Source organism: Macaca thibetana, unplaced genomic scaffold (assembly GCF_024542745.1).
Source record: "Macaca thibetana thibetana isolate TM-01 unplaced genomic scaffold, ASM2454274v1 unplaced_scaffolds600, whole genome shotgun sequence".
Classification (NCBI taxonomy): Eukaryota; Metazoa; Chordata; class Mammalia; order Primates; family Cercopithecidae; genus Macaca; species Macaca thibetana.
In genome coordinates, this window is record NW_026089389.1 from 31,661 (window position 1) to 50,805 (window position 19,145).

The 19,145-nt window shown below is 39.4% G+C and overlaps 1 protein-coding gene across 1 annotated transcript in view; it reads right to left on the reverse strand.

Moving 5' to 3' along the window:
* Positions 1–868: 868 nt before the first annotated feature.
* LOC126947460 (X-linked retinitis pigmentosa GTPase regulator-like) overlaps positions 869–19,145 on the reverse strand; it is a 71,723-nt gene continuing 53,446 nt past the window's right edge. The window contains 4 exon segments of the mRNA XM_050778096.1: positions 869–1,529; positions 5,447–5,538; positions 13,453–13,510; positions 15,261–15,446. Of these exon segments, the coding sequence (XP_050634053.1) occupies positions 1,323–1,529; positions 5,447–5,538; positions 13,453–13,510; positions 15,261–15,446 (543 nt within the window). The 3' untranslated portion in view covers positions 869–1,322.

The window sequence follows — 19,145 nt, forward strand, 5'->3', positions numbered from 1 at the left end:
TCCAGATGATACCACATAATCTGCAATGTTTTCATGGCAAATCACTTCCATAAAGAAAGGAGTAGGGGCTGGGCACGGTGGCTCACGTCTGTAATCCCACCACTTTGGGAGGCTGAAGCAAGCGGATCACAAGGTCAGGAGTTCGAGACCAGCCTGGCCAATATGGTGAAATCTTGTTTCTACTAAAAATACAAAAATTAGCTGGGTGTGGTGGGGTGTGCCTGTAGTCCCAGCTACTCGGGAGGCTGAGGCAGAAGAATCGCTTGAACCCGGAAGGCGGAGGTTGCAGTGAGCTGAGATTGTGCCAGATGGGTGACAGAGCTTCTGTTTAAAAAAAAAAAAAAAAAAAAGGCCGGGCGCGGTGGCTCAAGCCTGTAATCCCAGCACTTTGGGAGGCCGAGACGGGCGGATCACGAGGTCAGGAGATCGAGACCATCCTGGCTAACACGGTGAAACCCCATCTCTACTAAAAAATACAAAAAACTAGCCGGGCGAAGTGGCGGGCGCCTGTGGTCCCAGCTACTCGGGAGGCTGAGGCAGGAGAATGGCGTAAACCCGGGAGGCGGAGCTTGCAGTGAGCTGAGATCCGGCCACTGCACTCCAGCCTGGGCGACAGAGCCAGACTCAGTCTCAAAAAAAAAAAAAAAAAAAAAGAAAAAAAGAAAAAGAAAGGAGTGGGAAGCAAAGAAACTTCTGCACTCAGTTGTCCACAAGATGTATTGTTTATACAGTTGCAATGAAATTTTCTTTACTCAGGGGTAAATGCATTTTGCATACGTCTATATTTTAAAATTATTTTTGCCCCCATTTTGTCAATTGCTAATGCCAAGCACCTCGTAATTTTATTAATACTCATCAATTTTAACAGTGGAACTGACCAGATACAGGTTATTAAAATATGTTCATTATAAACAATTTTACCTCAGTTTTGTAAAAACTGTAAATACATCAAAAACTGTTACAGTGTCATGAGATTGCAAATATTGCCTTATAAAATTATAAAGAAGTCAAATTGTTTAGTAAAAACTATGAAATATCTTATTTCAATTTTCAATGTATAAAAATATATTTTTTATTGCAACACCGAACAGTTAGGGCCACAACACTTGAGGGAGAAATTGAGATACACATATTTTGAAACAACTTGTTAAAAATATTAGCATAAATAAATATCAAAATTGGTCACACTGATAGAAGCCGAATAAAACATGTTGACTTATATCTTTAAAAGATTACCATCAGAAACTTTCCTTCATAAATTATAATGTTTTTCAAGTATAAATTACAGTACACTTGGTGACTGTGAAAACATAAATATATATTTATTGTATTGTACAGGATTTTGATCTTCTCTCTGTATTTGCTGGTGGAATATTCTGATGATTCTGACTCATGTGGTTCTGGTCAGCATCTTTATTATCGCTTTTTAAAATGATCTGCTCTCCTATGGATTTTATCTCTGAGAGCGGCTCATCGTTATCCTTGACCATCTTTTGATTCATTGAGGGGACCCTTTTGAATAGAAAAATCTAGGAAAAAAACACACACACAAATACTCATTTCCATAAGTGAAACATTCACTTAACAGTATTTAGGGGATATCATTTTCAACAAGTATGAACATGATTTCATCATCTCTTTATGGGTTACCACATGTATTAAGGTGCATTCTTAGCACCTGTATTTTTCCTTTCACCAAAAGGCAGTCAGGATTCCACCCTAAAACCACAAGACCTCTCAGGGTCTAACATTCAACACCATCAACACCTTGGTGATATATTATCTTTTTCTTCAAAGAACAAATTTAATGTTTCACTTTGTTAAGTTTGTAAGAGAAAAAATATATTAAAATTAGAATATTACCTATTGTAACTTTTCAATGTATCCAGGAGGGGTAATTTTCAGGACATGTCTGTGATTCTCAGTGTATGGCAGCTACAGTGAATTTCTATTGTAATATTCTGAAGGAGAACAATGTACCTCCCCACTCCTGTAGATGAGAACTTCTGGCAAAAAGTTAGTGCTGCTTGGCCCGGCGCGGTGGCTCACGCCTGTAATCCCAGCACTTTGGGAGGCCGAGGCGGGCGGATCATGAGGCCAGGAGATCGAGACCGTCATGGCTAACATAGTGAAACCCCATCTCTACTACAAATACAAAAAAAAAAATTAGCCAGAGGTGGTGGCGGGCGCCTGTAGTCCCAGCTACTTGGGAGGCTAAGGCAGGAGAATGGCGTAACCCAGGAGGTGGAGCTTGCAGTGAGCCAAGATCGTGCCACTGTACTCCAGCCTGGGCGACAGAGCGAGACTCTATCTCAAAAAAAAAAAAAAAAAAGTTAGTGCTGCCAAACGATGGCTGTGAGCCTGTGTGTGTGGGTCTGAGTAGGCAGTCGAATATGTGGAGCTGCTGCTCAGGGGAGGCTGGGGCTACAGATACGTAGAATATAAGCAAGAGATGAAAGTAGCCCTGATAACCCAGAGATTCCAGGCAGGTAGAAAACAGAATATAAGAAAAGAGACAAAAAGAGCAGAGTGAGAGGCAGGCAGAAGAGGAGCTAGAACTGAGGACCAAGGTTTGTACGTACAAAATCGGGAAAACTAGGCAGCTCTGAAGTCAGGAGAGAAAAATACATCAAGAAGGGAGTGGCCAACAGGGCCACATGCAGAAGAGATGAAGGTGACAAAAGTTTCATTTGATTTAGGCCCTTTGAGAATGTAGCCAGGAAGAAAATAGGATTCTTGAAGAGCGGTAACACAAATAATGGTTTTGACAAGATGCCAAAACAAAAAGCAGGAAACAAAAACCAGGTGAAAATTTGGCTCTTCCAGAAATAAAAATAGTGCTAATGATAATAGCTTACCTCCAGCTTTAAAGAGTGGAGAAACTAGGGCAAAAAGTGGTAAACCAAAAAGTAAGAGTCTAGAAAAAGGATCTATGGATTAAAATGGAAGAACTCCTGTTCTTGCTATGGTGAAGAAATACACAACTTCAAAAGGTGAAGAAATATACAACTTCAAAAAGTCTGCTACTATAAAATACCAAGAAATGCTGATTAAGTATAAAAAATAAAATTTTATAATGTGCAGGCAATCTCCCCAAAAACTAAGGGAAATTCTTGTTGACCAAAAAAGAAAGAAGGAACAGGAAGCCCCAGAGGTGATTAAGAACTGAAATAGCGGGCCGGGCGCGGTGGCTCAAGCCTGTAATCCCAGCACTTTGGGAGGCCGAGACGGGCGGATCACGAGGTCAGGAGATGGAGACCATCCTGGCTAACCCGGTGAAACCCCGTCTCTACTAAAAAATACAAAAAAAAAAAAACTAGCTGGGCGAGGTGGCGGGCGCCTGTAGTCCCAGCTGCTCAGGAGGCTGAGGCAGGAGAATGGCGTGAACCCAGGAGGCGGAGCTTGCAGTGAGCCGAGATCCGGCCACTGCACTCCAGCCTGGGCGACAGAGCGAGACTCCGTCTCAAAAAAAAAAAAAAAAAAAAAAGAAAAGAAAAAAAGAACTGAAATAGCATCTGCTGACTCATAACTTAGACCTTTAACTTTGAAACAATTTGATCTCACAAAATGAGGGGAACCTTACATAATGTGAGGACCTTCTAAGTACTATGCCCTTAATATAAGTCTACCTACAAACATTGTGGTCAACCCTTAAATGAGAAATGAACTTAAAGTGGTCCCTCAGTCACTCCAGAGCTAATAAAGGCTAATGCAAACTCTCTAGAGATGGATTTACTCTGAGGCCTTAAAGGATTTCCACAAAAAAAGTCCCAGTGAAACATGAACTCACAATACAAATTTCAAAACACATATGGAAACAAATCACCATTAGCAAGTCAGCCAAAGCAACACACATGTTTAGACTCCTAAGAATGACATTGGAATGACTAAATATAGAATGTAAACTAAGTGTGCTTAAAGGACTAGAATTAAAAAAAAAAAACACACACACACACACAAAACAAGATACTGATTTTAAAAGACCAGATTGATTTAAAAAAGAACAAAAATACAACTTGACTTAAAATGTGAAAGATGTTGTCACTGAAATTAAAACTTAATAGGTAGGTTAAATAGCCAAGTAGTCTCAGCTGAAGAGAAACTATGGAATTGATGAAGGCCCTGAAATTACCCAGAATATCACTTACACATAGAAAATATGAAGGTGATATTAAAAGACATGTACCATAAAATAAAAAGTTTTATATCAGAATTTGAAAGGGGGGAAGAGAAAATATTCAAATATATAATGGATGATAATTAAAAAAAAAAATGACAAATGACATGAATTCTCAGATTCAAGAGTCATAATAAATTCCAAGTAAGTTAAAATTTAAAAATCCATATCTGCTGGGCATGGTGGCTCAAGCCTGTAATTCCAGCACTTTGGGAGGCCAAGGCAGGCAGATCACCTGAGGTCAGGAGTTCGAGACCAGCCTGACCAACATGGAGAAACCCCGTCTCTACTAAAAGTACAAAATTAGCCAGGTGTGGTGGCATATGCCTGTAATCCCAGCTACTTGGGAGGCTGAGGCAGGAGAATCGCTTGAACCAGGGAGGCAGAGGTTGTAGTGAGCCAAGATCGCGCCATTGCACCTCCAGCCTGGGCAGCAAGAGTGAAACTCCGTCTCAAAAACAAAAAACAAACAAACAAAAAAAATTCCATACTCAAGCATCTCTCATAGTGAACTGAAAACATCAAAGACAATCTAAAAAGCAGCCATAGAGAATGGTAGGTTATATACAAAGTTATCAGCAATTATACTAAAGCGAAATTATAGACAGCAATAATGGGAGCAGATACTAAGAGAAAGTAACTGTCAACCAGTCACACTATCATTCAAGAACTATGGTAAAATAAAGATATTTTCAAGTGAACAGAAACTAAAAGTTTTAACTATCAACAGACACCTGTGATAGGAACTTCCAAAATATTTCTTCAGGAAGAATAAGAATTCCAGAAAGGACAGCTGAGTAAAAAAGTAGTATAAAAATTATTAAAAACATATGATTTGTGATGTTAAAAAATTTTAAATACTGGGTAACATAACTTCTAAAATAAGAAAGAAGAGGTGATAGGCAAGAATATTCTTCTAAGGTCCTGGCATTATTTGGGAAAAAAGATAGGAATACTGATGAGCTTTAGATTTTAGGTATGCATGTTAAAAATGTCAAAGACAAAATCCAGCTGTATAGGTCATTTACAAGAGACACATGTAAAACATAAGTTAAAGTAAAAGGATGAAAAGAAGATCTTCATTCAAATGCTAACCAAAGGAAAGGTAGTATATTAAAAATATGTGACATCACCTGAAATTCTTCAAGTTTCGGGGCCATAAAAACTCATATTAAGATAGTTACATTATGTGGATCGCCATATGAAAAGTAAAAGGAACAATTCAATACTTTGGTCTTAGCATTAAAAAAGACAATTTATTTCACTTACCTTCTGTGTTTTTTTCATGTCGTTGCTTGGTGTTGATTCACTATTTTCTAGGATTTCTAATGAACTGCTCTCTGCATCACCAAGCATGTATCCTACAATTGGATCATTCAGAAATACCAGTTTTAACGAATAGGGAAAAGAAAAGACCTGATGCTCTCAGTGAAAGTCTATGAACCCTGAGTTGTGGGGTAATACGAAAAGAGCTCACCCCTGGAGTAGTGGACAATATCTACACTGCATATTTCCTGAAAAGTTGAGGTAAAGTGAAAAGCCCAGAATGACCTCAACAAAGTTGTAAATGTTTAGATGACCAGTATCCAAATACAGCTACAAAGGTAATAGTAAATGTTAGAGACTTCTGTAAAATACGAATTACTTTAAAAATTAACCTAGTTATAATTACATTCTTTGTACTCAAATGGATATGCTATTTTTTGTTTCAAATTAATCCACATGTTCTATATCTGAATAATTATCTTTAAAGTATACTTGTGAAGCATATGCATTGTTTTAATTTTATATTATCAACTACTTAAAGCTTATATTTAATTTCTTTGTAGTGCTTTAGGCTATATGTTAAGTATACTTACAGGTGATACATTTTATAACACTTGCTTAAAATATTGTATAACTCTTGTGGCAGAAGTTAAAAGGAATAGGATTAAGGAAACTATTCATTCTTCACTTAAGTTTAGATCAGATATCCAATATTACAGATAGTTATTTATTTTTATTTTTTTAACTGGGTTATATTTTTTATTTATTTTTAATTGGCATATTTAGACCATCTGCATTTAAGGTAATTTGCCATTTTATTATTTGTTTTCTATTTGTTTCTTGTGGTTCTTATTCCTCTGGTTTTCTTTCTTTCTTTTTTTTTTTCTTTTTTTTTAAATTTATTTATTATTATTATACTTTAAGTTGTAGGGTACATGTGCATAACGTGCAGGTTTCTTACATATGTATACTTGTGCCATGTTGCTGTGCTGCACCCATCAACTCGTCATTTACATCAGGTATAACTCCCAATGCAATCCCTCCCCCCTCCACCCACCCCATGATAGGCCCCGGTGTGTGATGTTCCCCTTCCTGAGTCCAAGTGATCTCATTGTTCAGTTCCCACCTATGAGTGAGAACATGTGGTGTTTGGTTTTCTGTTCTTGTGATAGTTTGCTAAGAATGATGGTTTCCAGCTGCATCCATGTCCCTACAATGGACACAAACTCATCGTTTTTTATGGCTGCATAGTATTCCATGGTGTATATGTGCCACATTTTCTTAATCCAGTCTGTCACTGATGGACATTTGGGTTGATTCCAAGTCTTTGCTATTGTGAATAGTGCTGCAATAAACATACGTGTGCATGTGTCTTTATAGCAGCATAATTTATAATTCTTTGGGTATATACCCAGTAATGGGATGGCTGGGTCATATGGTACATCTAGTTCTAGATCCTTGAGGAATCGCCATAGTGTTTTCCATAATGGTTGAACTAGTTTACAATCCCACCAACAGTGTAAAAGTGTTCCTATTTCTCCACATCCTCTCCAGCACCTGTTGTTTCCTGACTTTTTAATGATCGCCATTCTAACTGGTGTGAGATGGTATCTCCTTGTGGTTTTGATTTGCATTTCTCTGATGGCCAGTGATGATGAGCATTTTTTCATGTGTCTGTTGGCTGTATGAATGTCTTCTTTTGAGAAATGTCTGTTCATATCCTTTGCCCACTTTTTGATGGGGTTGTTTTTTTCTTGTAAATTTGTTTGAGTTCTTTGTAGGTTCTGGATATTAGCCCTTTGTCAGATGAGTAGATTGCAAAAATTTTCTCCCATTCTGTAGGTTGCCTGTTCACTCTGATGGTAGTTTCTTTTGCTGTGCAGAAGCTCTTTAGTTTAATGAGATCCCATTTGTCAATTTTGGCTTTTGCTGCCGTTGCTTTTGGTGTTTTAGACATGAAGTCTTTGCCCATGCCTATGTCCTGAATGGTACTACCTAGGTTTTCCTCTAGGATTTTTATGGTATTAGGTCTAACATTTAAGTCTCTAATCCATCTTGAATTAATTTTCATATAAGGAGTAAGGAAAGGATCCAGTTTCAGCTTTCTACTTATGGCTAGCCAATTTTCCCAGCACCATTTATTATATAGGGAATCCTTTCCCCATTTCTTGTTTCTCTCAGGTTTGTCAAAGATCACATGGCTGTAGATGTGTGGTATTATTTCTGAGGACTCTGTTCTGTTCCATTGGTCTATATCTCTGTTTTGGTATCAGTACCATGCTGTTTTAGTTACTGTAGTCTTGTAGTATAGCTTGAGGTCAGGTAGCGTGATGCCTCCAGCTTTGTTCTTTTGACTTAGGATTGTCTTGGAGATGCGGGCTCTTTTTTGGTTCCATATGAACTTTAAAGCAGTTTTTTCCAATTCTGTGAAGAAACTCATTGGTAGCTTGATGGGGATGGCATTGAATCTATAAATTACCTTGGGCAGTATGGCCATTTTCATGATATTAATTCTTCCTATCCATGAGCATGGTATGTTCTTCCATTTGTTTGTGTCCTCTTTGATTTCACTGAGCAGTGGTTTGTAGTTCTCCTTGAAGAGGTCCTTTACATCCCTTGTAAGTTGGATTCCTAGGTATTTGATTCTCTTTGAAGCAATTGTGAATGGAAGTTCATTCCTGATTTGGCTCTCTGTTTGTCTGTTACTGGTGTATAAGAATGCTTGTGATTTTTGCACATTAATTTTGTATCCTGAGACTTTGCTGAAGTTGCTTATCAGCTTAAGGAGATTTTGGGCTGAGACAATGGGGTTTTCTAAATATACAATCATGTCATCTGCAAAGAGGGACAATTTGATTTCTTCTTTTCCTAACTGAATACCCTTGATTTCTTTCTCTTGCCTAATTGCCCTAGCCAGAACTTCCAACACTATGTTGAATGGGAGTGGTGAGAGAGGGCATCCCTGTCTTGTGCCAGTTTTCAAAGGGAATTTTTCCAGTTTTTGCTCATTCAGTATGATATTGGCTGTGGGTTTGTCATAAATAGCTCTTATTATTTTGAGATACGTTCCATCAATACCGAATTTATTGAGCGTTTTTAGCATGAAGGGCTGTTGAATTTTGTCAAAAGCCTTTTCTGCATCAATTGAGATAATCATGTGGTTCTTGTCTTTGGTTCTGTTTATATGCTGGATTATGTTTATTGATTTGCGAATGTTGAACCAGCCTTGCATCCCAGGGATGAAGCCCACTTGATCATGGTGGATAAGCTTTTTGATGTGTTGCTGAATCGGTTTGCCAGTATTTTATTGAGGATTTTTGCATCGATGTTCATCAGGGATATTGGTCTAAAATTCTCTTTTTTTGTTGTGTCTCTGCCAGGCTTTGGTATCAGGATGATGTTGGCCTCATAAAATGAGTTAGGGAGGATTCCCTCTTTTTCTATTGATTGGAATAGTTTCAGAAGGAATGGTACCAACTCCTCCTTGTACCTCTGGTAGAATTCAGCTGTGAATCCATCTGGTCCTGGACTTTTTTTGGTTGGTAGGCTATTAATTATTGCCTCAATTTCAGAGCCTGCTATTGGTCTATTCAGGGATTCAACTTCTTCCTGGTTTAGTCTTGGAAGAGTGTAAGTGTCCAGGAAATTATCCATTTCTTCTAGATTTTCCAGTTTATTTGCGTAGAGGTGTTTATAGTATTCTCTGATGGTAGTTTGTATTTCTGTGGGGTCGGTGGTGATATCCCCTTTATCATTTTTAATTGCGTCAATTTGATTCTTCTCTCTTTTCTTCTTTATTAGTCTTGCTAGTGGTCTGTCAATTTTGTTGATCTTTTCAAAAAACCAACTCCTGGATTCATTGATTTTTTGGAGGGTTTTTTGTGTCTCTATCTCTTTAGTTCTGCTCTCATCTTAGTTATTTCTTGCCTTCTGCTAGCTTTCAAATGTGTTTGCTCTTGCTTCTCTAGTTCTTTTAATTGCGATGTTAGAGTGTCAATTTTAGATCTTTCCTGCTTTCTCTCGTGGGCATTTAGTGCTATAAATTTCCCTCTACACACTGCTTTAAATGTGTCCCAGAGATTCTGGTATGTTGTATCTTTGTTCTCATTGGTTTCAAAGAACATCTTTATTTCTGCCTTCAGTTCGTTATGTACCCAGTAGTCATTCAGGAGGAGGTTATTCAGTTTCTTGTAGTTGAGCAGTTTTGATTGAGTTTCTTAGTCCTGAGGTCTAGTTTGATTGCACTGTGGTCTGAGAGACAGTTTGTTATAATTTCTGTTCTTGTACATTTGCTGAGGAGTGCTTTACTTCCAATTATGTGGTCAATTTTGGAGTAAGTACGATGTGGTGCTGAGAAGAATGTATATTCTGTTGATTAGGGGTGGAGAGTTCTATAGATGTCTATTAGGTCTGCTTGCTGCAGAGATGAGTTCAATTCCTGGATATCCTTGTTAACTTTCTGTCTTGTTGATCTGTCTAATGTTGACAGTGGAGTGTTGAATTCTCCCATTATTATTGTATGGGAGTCTACGTCTCTTTGTAAGTCTCTAAGGACTTGCTTTATGAATCTGGGTGCTCCTGTATTGGGTGCATATATATTTAGGAGAGTTAGCTCTTCCTGTTGAATTGATCCCTTTACCATTATGTAATGGCCTTCTTTGTCTCTTTTGATCTTTGATGGTTTAAAGTCTGTTTTATCAGAGACTAGTATTGCAACCCCCGCGTTTTTTTGTTCTCCATTTGCTTGGTAAACCTTCCTCCATCCCTTTATTTTGAGCCTATGTATGTCTCTGTGTGTGAGATGGGTCTCCTGAATACAGCAGACTGATGGGTCTTGACTCTTTATCCAGTTTGCCAGTCTGTGTCTTTTAATTGGAGCATTTAGTCCATTTATATTTAAGGTTAAGATTGTTATGTGTGAACTTGATCCTGCCATTATGATATTAACTGGTTATTTTGCTCGTTAGTTGATGCAGTTTCTTCCTAGCCTAAATGGTCTTTACATTTTGGCATGTTTTTGCAATGGCTGGCACCAGTTGTTCCTTTCCATGTTCAGTGCTTCCTTCAGGGTCTCTTGTAAGGCAGGCCTAGTGGTGACAAAATCTCTAAACATTTGCTTATCTGTAAAGGATTTTATTTCTCCTTCACTTATGAAACTTAGTTTGGCTGGACATGAAATTCTGGGTTGAAAATTCTTTTCTTTAAGAATGTTGAATATTGGCCCCCACTCTCTTCTGGCTTGTAGAGTTTCTGCCGAGAGATCTGCTGTAAGTGATGGGCTTCCCTTTGTGGGTATCCTGACCTTTCTCTCTGGCTGCCCTTAAGATTTTTTCCTTCATTTCAACTTTGGTGAATCTGGCAATTATGTGTCTTGGAGTTGCTCTTCCTGAGGAGTATCTTTGTGGTGTTCTCTGTATTTCCTGGATTTGAATGTTGGCCTGCCCTACTAGGTTGGGGAAGTTCTCCTGGATGATATCCTGAAGAGTGTTTTCCAACTTGGTTCCATTTTCCCCCTCACTTTCAGGCACCCCAATCAGATGTAGATTTGGTCTTTTTACATAATCCCATACTTCTTGCAGGCTTTGTTCATTTCTTTTTCTTCTTTTTTCTTTTGGTTTCTCTTCTCGCTTCATTTCATTCATTTGATCCTCAATCGCAGATACTCTTTCTTCCAGTTGATCAAGTCGGTTAGTGAAGCTTGTGCATTTGTCACGTATTTTCGTGTCATGGTTTTCATCTCTTTCATTTCGTTTAGGACCTTCTCTGCATTAATTACTCTAGCCATCAATTCTTCCACTTTTTTTTCAAGATTTTTAGTTTCTTTGCTCTGGGTACGTAATTCCTCCTTTAGCTCTGAGAAGTTTGAAGGACTGAAGCCTTCTTCTCTCATCTCGTCAAAGTCATTCTCCGTCCAGCTTTGATCCGTTGCTGGCGATGAGCTGCGCTCCTTTGCTGGGGAAGATGTGCTCTTATTTTTTGAATTTCCAGCTTTTCTGCCCTGCTTTTTCCCCATCTTTGTGGTTTTATCTGCCTCTGGTCTTTGATGATGGTGATGTACTGATGGGGTTTTGGTGTAGGTGTCCTTCCTGTTTGATAGTTTTCCTTCTAACAGTCAGGACCCTCAGCTGTAGGTCTGTTGGAGATTGCTTGAGGTCCACTCCAGACCCTGTTTGCCTGGGTATCAGCAGCAGAGGCTGCAGAAGATAGAATACTTCTGAACAGCGAGTGTACCTGTCTGATTCTTGCTTTGGAAGCTTCCTCTCAGGGGTGTACTCCACCCTGTGAGGTGTGGGGTGTCAGACAGCCCCTAGTGGGGAATGTCTCCCAGTTAGGCTACTCAGGGGTCAGGGACCCACTTGAGCAGGGAGTCTGTCCCTTCTCAGATCTCAACCTCCATGTTGGGAGATCCACTGCTCTCTTCAAAGCTGTCAGACAGAGTCGTTTGCGTCTGCAGAGGTTTCTGCTGCGTTTGTTATTGTTTACTGTGCCCTGTCTCCAGAGGTGGAGTCTACAGAGACAGGCAGGTTTCCTTGAGCTGCTGTGAGCTCCACCCAGTTCGAGCTTCCCAGCAGCTTTGTTTACCTACTTAAGCCTCAGCAATGGCGGGCGCCCCTCCCCCAGCCTCGCTGCTGCCTTGCCGGTAGATCACAGACTACTGTGCTAGCAATGAGGGAGGCTCCGTGGGTTTGGGACCCTCCCGGCCAGGTGTGGGATATGATCTCCTGGTGTGCCTGTTTGCTTAAAGCGCAGTATTGGGGTGGGAGTTACCCGATTTTCAGGTGTTGTGTGTCTCAATTCCCCTGGCTAGGAAAAGGGATTCCCTTCCCCCTTGCGCTTCCCAGGTGAGGCAATGCCTTGCCCTGCTTCAGCTCTCGCTGGTCGGGCTGCAGCAGCTGAGCAGCACCGATCGTCCGGCACTACCCAGTGAGATGAACCCAGTACCTCAGTTGAAAATGCAGAAATCACGGGTCTTCTGTGTCGCTCGCGCTGGGAGTTGGAGACTGGAGCTGTTCCTATTCGGCCATCTTGCTCCGCCCAGATAGTTATTTTTTTATGAGAACACAGTAAAATGCATACTGCAGCGTGATGGTGTGGAAACAATGTGGGAGTCGTACTACAGAAACACAGATGATTTGGGTCTAGATTATATAGATCGCAAGGGCAATCACAGTTGCTTCTATTCTACAGCACCTGTTCTCTGACACTAATAGGTAGGCTTGGGAAAGGACTTCTCTTCAGTGTTTACGGTAAAAGACTCAGGTCTGGGCCCTCAGGGGTAAATAACTGGGTGGCCATTGTAGCTTTAGGCCAGCCCAGTAGTCCCAACTTGGTTGGGCAATGGAATCTGGCAGTGTGCACTAGAGATACAAATTGGAATTTGGGGCAAAATCTTGATTTAATAATACTGATTCAATAAAGAGAGAAAAGGTAGTAAAAAGGCTGCTTAAATTCCTTAACACCAGCTGGGTACGGTGGCTCATGCTGTAATCCCAGCACTTTGGGAGGCCGAGGTGGGAGGATCACCTGAGGTCAGGAGTTCGAGATTCGCCTAGCCAATATGGCGAAACCCCATCTGTACTAAAAATACAACAATTAGCCAGGCGTAGTAGCACGCGACTATAATCCCAGCTACTCGGGAGGCTGAGACAGGAGAATCACTTCAACCTGGGAGGTGGTGATTGCAATGAGCCGAGATCACGCCATTGCACTCTATCCTGGACAACAAGAGTGAAACTCTGTCTCAAAAAAAAAAAAAAAAATCCTTAACAATGACACATAAGTAGCCATGAATAATGCAAATATTTGTATGTGAAGAAGCTGTGGTGGTTATATATAAGAACAGATAAGTCTGTATCACATATTTCATAGCTTGTTATGAGGATCATATGACAGTAAAAATTATAACATATATGTAAACTTACATGTAAGCTTATAATTACTCAATTATGGCATACACACACATATATATTTATGCATGTATGTATGTATGTTATCAAACATGCTCATACCTTTTGGGTTTTCATTGTATTCACAAATGGCCCGTTCCTCCAGGTTGGCTTTTTCTTTCTATAAACAGTAACAAAGCAATATAACAAAAACCATTTCTGTGCTGTTCTAGAAAACTTAGTCTGAATCTTTAAGCAGGTTCCAGAGTCCGCCTCTAGCTAACGACATAAACATGTGACAATTACTTCACTTTGCTGAGCTCTTGTAAAGCGAGGGGTCTTAGATGCTGACTGATTCCAAATGTCCTCCTGGCTTAAAATTGTGTGATTAAAAGCACTGTATGACTCAAGAATTCTCCTCAAAGAAGATTCATGAACGCTAATTGGCATATGACTCGTCTCAACATTTTACAGTGTCAAATTGGTATTTAATGATTGCTGTGTTAAATAATCTTAGGGACCACCCTAACCTGAACTCATAAATGTTTCCTATAAACAGAATCATTTTCTTCTTCTGAAAGAAAACAGTAACTGCTAGAATATTTTTTTTTCTTAGTGAGAGAAAGGAGTCTTGGATAAAGAAGGAACCAAGGAGAAGAATGACCTTTAGCACAATGCCAATTTGTAAATTAAACATGTATGCACACATGTTTCACAAATACACATTCAAATAAAACGACAAAAATGTTTCAGTGGTTGTCTATGTTAGGGAAAAAGGGGAAGGGGAATGGAGCTAAAAGAGAATACATTTACATGAGAAGAGCCTTGCACAGACCAATGATGACAGTGTTTCATCAACTAGAAGGTATGACTAACTCAGTGTTCTGCATGAGAGGCTAAAAAAATGAAAACAAAAATGAATGAGTACAATGTCATTCAGTTTTGGTTGCGGAATTCCATACTTCTGAAGTTAATCCACAGTAATGTTAGCAAATAAATGATTTCAAACCTACCAACTATCTCCTAGCAAGGTCACTCTTGGTCAAAACTGACAATGGAAGAGATTATGTTTTGGGCATCTCTAGCTCCACTTTCAGGGTGATTTTTGCTTCCTTAGTGATATCTTCTCCTATTCCTTCTATACATACTTTTTTTTTTTTTTTTTTTTTTTTTTTTTGAGACGGAGTCTTGCTCTGTCACCCAGGCTGGAGTGCAGTGGCCGGATCTCAGCTCACTGCAAGCTCTGCCTCCCGGGTTCACGCCATTCTCCTGCCTCAGCCTCCCGAGTAGCTGGGACTACAGGCGCCCGCCACCGCGCCCGGCTAGTTTTTTGTATTTTTAGTAGAGACGGGGTTTCACCGTGTTAGCCAGGATGGTCTCATCTCCTGACCTCGTGATCCGCCCGCCTCGGCCTCCCAAAGTGCTGGGATTACAGGGTTGAGCCACCGCGCCCGGCCTTATACATACTTTTGTCCAGGCTGCACCTTTGAAGAACTGATCACAACTTCAAATACTGCTATCACCAACTTTCATTCATTCACACATGAAAACATACACAAGTGTGCATACACATACACACCCATTTCTGCCACCAGTGCCAGGGCTCCTAACTTTGCACTTTCAACATTTCAAGGACTGAGTGTTGAACTTCTTGGTTAATTTCCCAATACTGTACTATCCTGGCCCATACCACTCTACTTCCACTTATGCAGGAGGCAGAATGCTACCATGCAGCATTCTAGAAAGTGTGCTAGAGACAAAGTTTGCTTAATTCACAAATAAGACAAAGCCTTTCTCCTATGGCACATGAATGAAGATATTCATGGAAGTATTTCTGATTCCAAAGGCAACTGGGATCTGTCCTCTGCAGAAACTAGAGAACCTGTATGTTTTCTCCCAGGATGTCAGGATTTAAGCACCTAGCATCATACCTTTTCAATGGTTTCAGCTGAGCTACCATCACTGGTTCTTTCTGCTCCTTCTGTTTTACTGTGGGAACCTGTAGGAACACTTTCATCATCTCCCACAATTTTCTTCTTGCTTTCCAGATTTTCAGCATTAATTTCCTCATCCACATCTTCCAGTTGTAGTTCCTCAGTTTTAGAAAATTCATCATCCTGTGACAAAATTAACCATCAGAGAAGAGTAAGACTTTCTTTTTAAAGAACTAGGGATTTGATATTGCTGTCATAATTTGTGTCATCTAAAAAAACCATAAAAATATTAATTCAAATATTGAAGCCAAAGAACACTGCATAATCTATCCTGAATATCAAGTTACTATATTAACAAGGATTTTACGCATGCCACTCTATTTCAATGACTAGGATTTCCAAAATTCTTATTAGCACCCATGCCAAGGTTGCAATGGAAAAAAAATTAAATACTCTTTCTTGGTTGTCTCAGAGTGCTTTTAACCTTGAGAAAAGTTTAAAAAGCTTTCTGTCTACTGTAGCATTATAACATAATCATATCTATATATTACGTTCATTTTCCAAAATATAGGGATTTAGAATCACTTCAGAAGAACAATTCACTGATAGTCATGAGGAAGGTAAGTATAATTATTTACATTCCAGGATAAAAGACAAAGGAACATAGATAGTTTAAATGGTTTGCTCATGGTTATTAAAAACAGAAGGAAAACCAGACAGAGGCAGAAATTGTTCTATCTGGCTACTGGCCAGCTAATCCAAATGATAAAAGAAGCTGTCTATGGATTTGATAGACTGATAGTAAATCATGGAATGCTTATTAAATATAGGCAGAAAATATTAGTTTTAACCTTTATTCTACACTGAAATTTTTTTTTTAACTTTCAAATTTTGGGTGAAATACTCTTATTGTCATTAAAATATTAGGTTTCTCATTAGATTTCCCCCCCATACTTTTCATTTACACACTTAAATTATAACTTTATTTATAGTCTATTATAACTGTTTCCAAAATATGTGAAGCAGTAATCAGTGCCATTTACTCCTTCAAATAACATTTGTACAAAGTTCACCTCGGCAATATTTGCTTCAGACCATATCCCCTTCAACGCTGTAATTAGCTTTCGGTGGTCAGCTTTCTAGTGGCTGTTTGGCTAAGGATAAAGCCTGATTGATACTTGACAGAATCATGGTTGGAAAACAATGCCTCTAAAATTTACCTCACCTTTCTTCTGGTAAAAATATAAAATGCGAAATTCCAGGCTAGGAAGAGGATGTTTACATAGTACACCTTAGTAATAAACATTAGTGTCATCCTCAGGCCAATTTGCAAAGGCGTGGCCTAATAGCATTCCCACTGAGGACAGGAAGTCCTAAGTAAGTGAAGCTTTGAGATTTTAAAAAGAGTTTCAGAAGTTACTCAGGAAGAACTAGATTTAGGTTAATCCAAGGTCATGGGGCAATGTATGCAAGAGAGGAATGTGGGAGAAAGGAACATGGTACCAGGGCAGACAGCTATTTCAAATGATGATTGATTAGACTGCGTAGGGTTAACACGAGGTAGTTACTATTTACTTTTAAGCTTTGTTTTTGTCTGCATGATTCCAACCGCCCGTTTTTTGTTTTTGTTTGAGACAGGGTCTCGCTCTGTCACCCAGGCTGGAGTGCAGTGGCACAATCTTGGCTCACTGCAACCTCCACCTCCCGGGTCCAAGTGATTCTCCTGCCTCAGCCTCCCGAGTAGCTGGGATTACAGGCACCCACCACCACACCCAGCTAATTTTTGTATTTTTAGTAAAGACGGGGTTTCGTCATGTTGGCCAGGCTGGTCTCAAACTCCTGACTTCAGGTGATCCTCCTGCCTCGGCCTCCAAAAGTGCTAGGATTACAGGCGTGAGCCACCATGCCTGGCCTGATTTTCCCCTTTGAGTGACTTGTATTGTGTATCATGCCTAGCCAGGTATACATTATGGGTAGCTAAAATTATCAGAAACAACTTCACTTTGAAAGGGAATGGGAAGATTACTAGATTTAAGACTTATGACTGATAGTTGTCTTCATAAATATACGTAAACGAAAGGTTAACTAAAAAGAACAGTGCTCCTGAGACAAAGGATTTCAGATTATGCCCCTCTTTTCACAGAGGGAGGGATCAGTGAGCTGTGTTCCCAGCATAATCCTCAATTACTTGGAAAGCTTGGCTAACCTAGCATCTGGGTAAACTCCAACCGGGCTTGTTAACTGAGGTATTCATGTAACCACAGGATAATATCATGCTATTATAGAAAGACACTTGGGAGTTTTACCTTATTTTAGAAATAAGTAAAACACTCATAACAAACTACAATTTTACTCATTAACTTTAAGAAATCTATAACAATGAAGAACTTTTGGAACTATATCATTTTCTAAATTTGAGAAAGCTATTAGAAAATGACATTTTTACTAGAAATCACATAGCACTCACACTAAGCACATTTAAAATTATTCTAAACACATCTGGACGACTACTTGAAATCACAGAAAGCACTTACCTTTAAACTGAAACAATTTGGGAGTGACTGGCAGAATACTGTCATTTTATAAAAAGAAAGGGTAAAGTTTAAGTACATTCTGGGCACTAGAACCATATAAGACGTAAACAGGTAGTCTGAAATGGTCAGTATGCATCTGTGTCTTGTGTTAGGATCACGGTAAAGAAGTGAATGGGCCTGACCTCTCACAAAAGGACCCTTTGTTTCATTGGACAGGCATGGCACAGTCAGGTGCAGACTCTGGTCTGGTCCAAGGCGACACTTTTCATATTTCTTAAGGAACAGATCAAGAGAGCAAAGGTTCCTACTGAGGTTTCCCTTTACTTAAGAACACAATTACTTTGCATGCTTTAAGAAGGAGAGATCGCTGGGATGGGGGCTGGGGGGTGGGGCTGGGAGTGGGAAATGACTGATGGGGGTTTCAGTGGAGCTTCTGGGGGAGCTGGTACTGTTTTTTCACTTGATTTGGATGCTGATCAGTTTGTGATGGGTGTGTTGACTTTGTGAAAAATACATTGAGCAATACATGTATGAGACAGGTACTTCTGTCTGTGGGTATTATAATTTTTTTAAGTAATAAAACAAACCAGAACTATAAAGTATAAAATTTTGTGTTATAATTCAGAATTTCTGGTATGCTTCAATGTCATATAGGGTAGAAAATGTTTCCCAGATAGGTTAATATACCATAAAACTTTGTATTTAAGTTATATCAGGTAGAAAAACCAAAATTTCAAGCTTTTTTTTTTTTTTTTAGGACAGGAAAAGTTAACATTTAAGTTCATGTTTTAACTACACTGAAAATCATGGAAGCAGTAGTATGCGGTGGGAAGGGCATTAAATACAAAGCCCTAAGCACTGCTTTCTAAGCCTTAATCTAATCACTCATGGCCTGAGCATGGCACCCAGTGAATGTATTTTATAGTCTACCTGTAAAATGGAAAAATAACATTAGCAATACCTACCTCAGACGGTTTGTGTAAAGATTAAAAAGATTACAGAGAAAAGTAACACATGAGCAAATACTAAATATTTGTATGTAAGTATAAATAATTTTGTAAAGGCCCCTCCATAAAAAGTAAGATAGAATTCTTAGTGTGCGACTGTCGAAAAACAAAAAGTTTGGACTTCTTTTTCCCCATAATGTCCCAGATCTTATCACTGGAAAATAGTTCATTTAAAATATCCACTTATTTGTTTTTGTGTCCTCTATACATCCTTTTATTGTGAGCCAGGAGCCCAGCATCAAGGCCAGTGAGGGAAGCAGCCATGGGAACTGGGGAGAGGGGGGCCAGCCTCAGCTCAGCTTCAGGTCAGTGTTGCCACAGAGTTCGATGCTCCCAGACCC